The 7,325-nt window shown below is 34.3% G+C and overlaps 1 protein-coding gene across 1 annotated transcript in view; it reads right to left on the minus strand.

Moving 5' to 3' along the window:
• Positions 1–4,022: 4,022 nt before the first annotated feature.
• LOC110446141 (39S ribosomal protein L51, mitochondrial-like) overlaps positions 4,023–7,325 on the minus strand; it is a 7,375-nt gene continuing 4,072 nt past the window's right edge. The window contains exons 3-4 of the mRNA XM_021491137.1: positions 6,999–7,103; positions 4,023–4,488 (exon numbers count right to left, since the gene is read on the minus strand). Of these exons, the coding sequence (XP_021346812.1) occupies positions 4,262–4,488; positions 6,999–7,103 (332 nt within the window). The 3' untranslated portion in view covers positions 4,023–4,261. The remainder of the gene's footprint in view (positions 4,489–6,998; positions 7,104–7,325) is intronic.

Here is a 7,325-nt window from a genome sequence, read left to right on the forward strand (position 1 = left end):
TAATGAATACATTTGTCAAACTTTCAGCTTTTTACAACAATTGTGTCGTTTGAAGAGGATTATTTTCCTTCTATGGAAAATATTAAACCATTTACTGGATGTTGTTAAAAATCTGAAAAAAGCTTCTACTCGAATATTTTGCACACCAAAAAAAATCTGAAAAAAGCTATGTTCATGCTCCGAAAATTGATCTCTGGAAATGAATGACGAACCTGGGTAATCAGCCCATGCCAGTCCCTGATCATGGATATTACAGTCAGGTTTGTACTGACCCTGTATTCTGTCACTGTATCACAATGCTCCATATACAGCCATGTAGCAATAAACATGTATGTAGTTATACCAGGTATAAAATGTATGGATTCAGGAAACAACACAAAAAATCCCTCTTCTTTATATTTGACTCATTTTAAATATTTTAGTTTTTATCAAAAGTTACTACAAGATCCATTTCATATTGACAGGATTACCAATCTAAATGATCAAACTAACATACAGAACAAACGAAAATATTAAAATAATGGATGCCAAGATCCCTCTTGGATCTCATCCCCCCCAAGTACAGCAAATTTTCTGTATCAAAAACTGACAATTAGCAGAATGAACACTGAAAACAATGCTTTGTACAAGATAGTATGGCGGTCGATCATTTCAATATATCTGTATACGTATGCTATGATGTACTTTATGTAATTGGCAACATCGTACACTTCTAAACAGTAACTGTCAGTAGCTTGTCTAGATTTTGGTTAAATGAGCTAAAATGTTTGAACACCATTTTCTTAAGTTTCAGAACCCCTTAAACACTGATAACTTTCCTTTAGCTTGTTTGTATGAATTTCGTCAAAATAAATAGAGTATAGCAAGATATTTTCTCAACTTTGCACGTCATTAATGTGATCGCAAAAATATAATCTGCAGAATTGTATAACAAGAGAGCCTCCTGCACGTAACTCTTAAGCGGATTCTGCCTAGAATACGCTAGGATTATTGGCGGAAACCGCTAAAAATGGGAAATTCAAAGGCGGACTTATGGCGTACATGAATAATAGGAAAATCCTGTCTATATTCCGCTAACCACAAAAGTCTATTCCATCTAAAAATCTGCCTGGTAATTTTCACTTAGCGGGTTTTTGGTGGAATTATACACTTATGAAAATTGTTCTTGGCAGGATTTAGACAACTAAGACTTAGACAATTTAATAATAAATACATTTTATTTTTATTTTTCAAAAAAGTTTAAAAATTATTTAGTTTGAAAAATATCTATGATCTTGATGGCTGTTTCCATAAACTACCAGGTACAGACATTGCATTTACCAAATCTTGAACCATTTCTGAATTAGACAAACTACCTTTAAGAAAGCATACATGTACTTAATCAGATATTCCAGTATATATATATGTTTTGCAGGAACTGATTTTGGTATTTTGTACCTCTCAGTCCAGCACTTTAAGTATTGTGTGAAAAAGAACAAAAACATTTTATATTATTGGTGCAAATGTAATGCATTGGGAACATGTATGCTGTTTTATATTAATTCAGGTTTGACAAATTATGTTGTGTCTCAACATACAACAAATGGAATAAATTTGACAGTCTATTAATTGTAATATTCAAAAGTATTTAAACCGACTTAAGCAAGTCTATTTTTAGATTGTATAGTCTGTATAGATTCTCACAACCGGAACTAGCCACAGCAGCCAGTCCAGTATCCTGGTCAGTGATTGGTCAGTTTCTACATTCAAAGTTTTGATGCTGAAAGTGGCCATTACTGATAACTGCTTGAGTTTGTAAGGAGAAGGAACATTATTTTCCATTTGGAAGTTTGGATATAATTGCAAGAGGAACATGTGTATGTGTATGCAATATTTTGTGATTTATGATAATTATCCAGTACCAGCATGCATGGTCTGAATAATGGGGTCAGTTTGTTTTGAAAATTATATGATGTATGTGTATGGGAAATAAAACAGAAATGTGACTGAATTAGTATACATTTGACCAGAATACATTACAATAGCTAGTATACAGTGAGAATTTGTATTTACAACTATTTGTAGCACCAGCAAGGCTGAGCTAAATGGTTCAAAGAATGGTAAGTTACCACAAAATCTAAACTTTTAACTTTGATATTCTTCCTTATTCAAATCCAGTTGAAACATATGAATGTGCTTATTTAATGTTAGATTCAAATTAAATGAGCAAAGTTATTCTATATATATATGTACATATGTATCTGCTATTTAAAATGAAAGCAGAGAGTCAAGCTAACTGCCACTACATGAACAGATACCTAATTGGGCCTTGATTCTCTGTTGAGAGCATAAGTTTGGCCAAATGACCTGCCATGGCTAGGGCACAGTAAGGGGTCAGGGTTGTGGTAAGCAGCTGCTGGCTTAATCTATGGTGAAGATGCTGGCAGTGTAAAGATTTCTAGCCTATCAGGAACAGGAACTTTGTTAGATTTTAACATAAATAGTTATAACTGTTCTTTTGAAAAAAAAAAGAAAAAAAAAGTTATTCAGTAATGAAAAAGGTGATACTTTCATTTGATATAACACCTGTTGTATATGAAGACCATGCATGCAAAACTGGTACATTAGGTAGTTATATGCTTGCAATATTGCTTCATTTTAACCATTTCAGCAACATTTACTTTTACAGACTACGTGGTTGTCTGGTGTAAAGATGCCTTCACCGAGCAAGTGAGCTATGCTCGTAAGAAAGTTAAAAAGAAGATAAAGGACTGAACTGTTAAAATGAAAAGAAAAAAGTTTGTACAAGAGACCTTTTTAAGGACAAAGCAAATAAATTGTAATATCTGAAATTCATCCACATGTTGGAATCATTTTTGGTTGAATACCATCATGATTTTAAGCTGCTAAGACAAGCAGGTCTTTGAACTATAAAGATTATCGAAACATGACTTTTCATTAGATAGTGTTGTATATCTTTTAACAGGATATTGTTTAATCAGATCATTATTGTAATATTTCCGCCATTTTGACTCCACCTGGACCCCGCTAAAAATTCTAGGTTGGCGGAATAATTGGCGGATTTTCATTTGGCGGGATTTCCCAGCCTGGGAAATTTCTTGCTTGGCGGATTCCGCCTATAAGTTGAAGGATTCTTTAGGCAGGATTTCCCAGCCTAGGTAAAAATATTGCTTGGCAGATTCCGCCTATAAGTTAACGGATTCTTTGGGCAGGATTTCCTGGCCTAGGTAAAATATTTGCTTGGCGGAATCCACTTAAGCTCATTTAAATATTTTGGCAACAGATTCTACCTGGAATCCGTCTACTTTCCACCAACACCCTGTCAAACTAGTTTCCTTACTGTTGGAAATGGCGGAATATTAGACGGGATTTTTTAAATAGTCCGCCTAGAAAATTTCATACAGGCTGTATTCTAAACTGGGTCTGTATTCCTGAAACTGTTCTCATGCTCAAGCATGGATGTAAACATTGAAAACAGTATTTCATAAAAAAAAAAATCAAATTATTGACCAATTAGATTTTATTATTAATTTATAAACAGAAGAAGAATTTAGGTTTATAAGCACAAATTCCATGCTTGAGCATGAGAACGGTTTCATGAAATGGGCCCTGGATATTTCAGCTCTCTTAGGGAAATGTTCTCAATAAAAAGGAATTTTGCAAATATTGCAAATCCTCCTTGGATTAAGAATTATGTTCCTTACTAAATGAAACTGCTGGTCAAAATGCAGAAGAAGTTGTTTAAATGTTTTTAAATTACCTATTTGACCCCATTTGACTATGAAAGTAGGTCAAGGTTATTATTTCAGGACACTTTACAGCACTTTGGTGGATGTGTGATAAATATCATGCAATCAAAAATATTTGAAATAAACGGAAGTTATTGTCAAGGGGAATATATATTATAGGAGTTCACATTTGTTTGTCAATATTTGCATTTAATACGAAAGTCAACTGGAGATATCACACACATCCACATCAGAGACAGTATCCACATGTATTGAAAACAAACAATAGTTTTGTTATTTTACAAAATTTTAATTTTAATTTTCCATGTTCAATTTGTTTTATCTGGTATACAAGCATGCACATTGTATTGGCTAATACTTTGATGATGATGTAGAAAAGAAAAAAAACCTACCAGGTAGGTATGCACCATAGTCCAATACATAGGTGTAAACTGGAGAAATATCAGACTTCAAAGATTTTGTATAAACCTGTACTAATATAATTTGTAAAGCAATCTAAAACTACCGGGATATTAACTTATTTTATGAGAACGGTTTGTTTTGTTATATCTTCTATAAAGATATCGCACCCTTTTATTCATGGCTTCATATTTTGTTGGATACATGGCTTTAATCTTTCCCCCTTCCATGCGGAGTCTTCTGAGAAGCCTGTGAAGTTCAGACCTATCTTTCTGACCAATAAGCCATAATGGACCCTTCTGAAGGTCTGCAGGGTGGACATCGCCATCTCCAAGAATATCTGGAAAAACAGATTTAGATAGAGCTGCTTTAGTCATGTAGGTCTATATATATATACATTTCTCACGAAACAGCTGTATTACCATTCCCAACTCATACTATATTTTCAAGTTATTTTGCCCCCATCTCTTTTTGTAAAGGTTGGTACGTATGATGTTTCACATGTCTCATGGTGTGTCCCATTTCATTGCCACTAGTCCAGGGTTGTTTTCGTTTATCGAGATATTAACAGTTGAACCGGTTGGACCATAGTTGTTCTTCTATGAAATAAGGTCGGACCAAGTGATCTGATGCTGCTTTCAGGCGAGCCTTGACAATGCCTTGCAATGCCTGCATAAACCAGAACTGTAAGCTAAAGCCTTACTAAGGCAAAGCATTGCAAAGCAATCCATAGTCTCCCACCAGTAATGATTTCTTTATTGACTGAGCTGTACACTTATTTAAGTATACTGGTCACTAACATACTTCCTGTACTCCCTCCCAATTGCAAAACAGACTTACACACCAAATCTTGTAAGCCCAGATGAACCTGTTTTGCTAAAATTGTCCTATAAGTTAAGGAAAAGATGTCAGGACAAAGATATTTAACAAAGGGCCATAACTCCTTAAAAAGGGCCGAAATGAAAAAAAATACTAGCCTGATGCGTGACATCAGGGGGTAATTACCATATCTGTAAACTTTCATTGAAATCGGCCCAGTAGTTTATGAGGCAGACAAAGGTTTATTCAACAAAGGGCCATAACTACTTCTAAAAGGATTGGAATGAAAAACTACTACTTGGATGCCCAACATCAGGGGGCAGTTACCATATCTTTAAAAAAGAATTGAAATTCGACCAGTAGATTAGGAAAAGTTGTCAGGACAAGATTTTTCAACAAATGGCCATAACTCCATAAAAAAGGTCGGAAAAATAATACCTGGATGCACAACATAAGGGGGTAGTTATCTTATCTGAAAAATTCATTGAAATTGGCTACATAGACTTGGAGAAGTTGTGCGGGAAAGCATTTTTCAACAAAGGGCAATAACTCTGTAATAAAAGGGGTCAGAATAAAAAAATAAAAGCTAAATACACAATATGTGGTGGAAGTTATCATATCTGGAAAGTTTCGTTGAAATCGATCCATAACTTTAAAAGGATTTGTCAGGAAAAATATTCAGGATTTTTTCAACAAAGGGCCATTACTTCTTTATTAAAAGGTCAGAATGAAAACATAAAACCTGGATGCACAACTTCAGGTTGTAGTTATCATATCTGGAATGTTTCGTTGAAATTGGTCCATTACTTAAGAAGGAGTTGTCCGGACAAACAAATTCTACGGACAGACAGACAAGCTGATTCCTGTATACTCCCCTAACTTCGTTCGGGGGGTATAAAAATATTACATTAAAAAACGGAGGTACCAGCTGTTCCGCATAAACGAACAGGCCCCAGTTCTATTCTGTCCTATTTTCATTCAGTGTCATTATCATTGCAGAAGTTGATCAAATTTTCCGGTATAAAATGATACTACTTTTCAGTTTTAAGGTTTAGGCCGAGGTCATTGTTGCTTTTTACAAAAAATAATCAACCAATTTGAATTCTGTGTCATTTTTTGTGTGGATTTGATCAAGCATGATGAATACAAATGTCAACTATCCTTGTGTGAGTTCTTTTATCATGGTATTAAGGCCAAGGTCACTAATTATTTATCAAAAAATAAATGACAACTAAGAGGCTTTCAATCAAACTTCATACATAGGTGAAAATACCTCAGCTAAGTTCATGTTTCAGGGTTCCAATGTCAAGGTCAAGTTTACCCTATTTGTTCACCACTTCAGCAACTTCATTTCCTTTTTAGTAAATTTTGGTCAAAAAAAAAAAAATATGTCTGTTCCGCTGGATTTGGAAAGCATGACAACATCTTTATTGAGTTTGCATTTCAGAGGACCAAAGTCAAACAAACTTCAATAAAATGGTAGTTATTTACTTCATTTCTTACTCATGTCACAGGTATATCAATATCTTTGTCTATCTGTCGTCAATTACCAGAGAAACAGTTTATCCAACATGTGATGACTGATTTTACATGTACCTGTATCCGTTTAATTGAAATATTTCTTGCTAAGCATGTAAGCTAAACTTGATAATTCACTGAAATGGATGTTAATCATCATAACTCACTGGATACTGTCTATATCATCGAATGGAACCATTTAAGATTTTTGTCTCAATCTGATAAGGTTTTGTTTCTGTTATAACTATGTGAACTCTGGACAAGCCAAAACTTCATACATATGACATATTGAATCCTGTGACTTGATGATGAGATTTCTTTCCACAAATTGACAATTCTTCCTTTAAACTTGACATAATGTTTATTCTATCCTCTAAGACAGACTTCCTAGGTAACTGAAAACAATTTAGACAATAAGCATGGAAACAATTAATTTCCCATTTCATATTACATTCAATTAACAAAGCTGCACACATCAGTTATTCCTGTGCTTTGGCAGCCTGCCAGACCTACCAATATAGTCATTCTGTCCAAATAAAGAGTGCTTTTCATCCCATCTATTCTTCACTTGATACTTTTTCATGGCCCTAAATGGTTTATCATCACGTGGAAGAACACCTGAAAATAAATTTAAACATGTCATTCTCTTAGATCAACAGCTTAACATTGTTTCAATGAAGACATTTGCAGCAAAACACATCTGTGTTGTGATTGGAAGGTATGCATTAAATTACCCGATCAGGGTTCTCCCCAGAATTTTTTTAAGCTGATATGTTTCATTTGCAATGAACATTCAAGACGGACACGCTAATATAATACCTTATCAAACCTAGGGGGGGG

Source organism: Mizuhopecten yessoensis, unplaced genomic scaffold (genome assembly GCF_002113885.1).
Source record: "Mizuhopecten yessoensis strain PY_sf001 unplaced genomic scaffold, ASM211388v2 scaffold2589, whole genome shotgun sequence".
Taxonomy (NCBI): domain Eukaryota; kingdom Metazoa; phylum Mollusca; class Bivalvia; order Pectinida; family Pectinidae; genus Mizuhopecten; species Mizuhopecten yessoensis.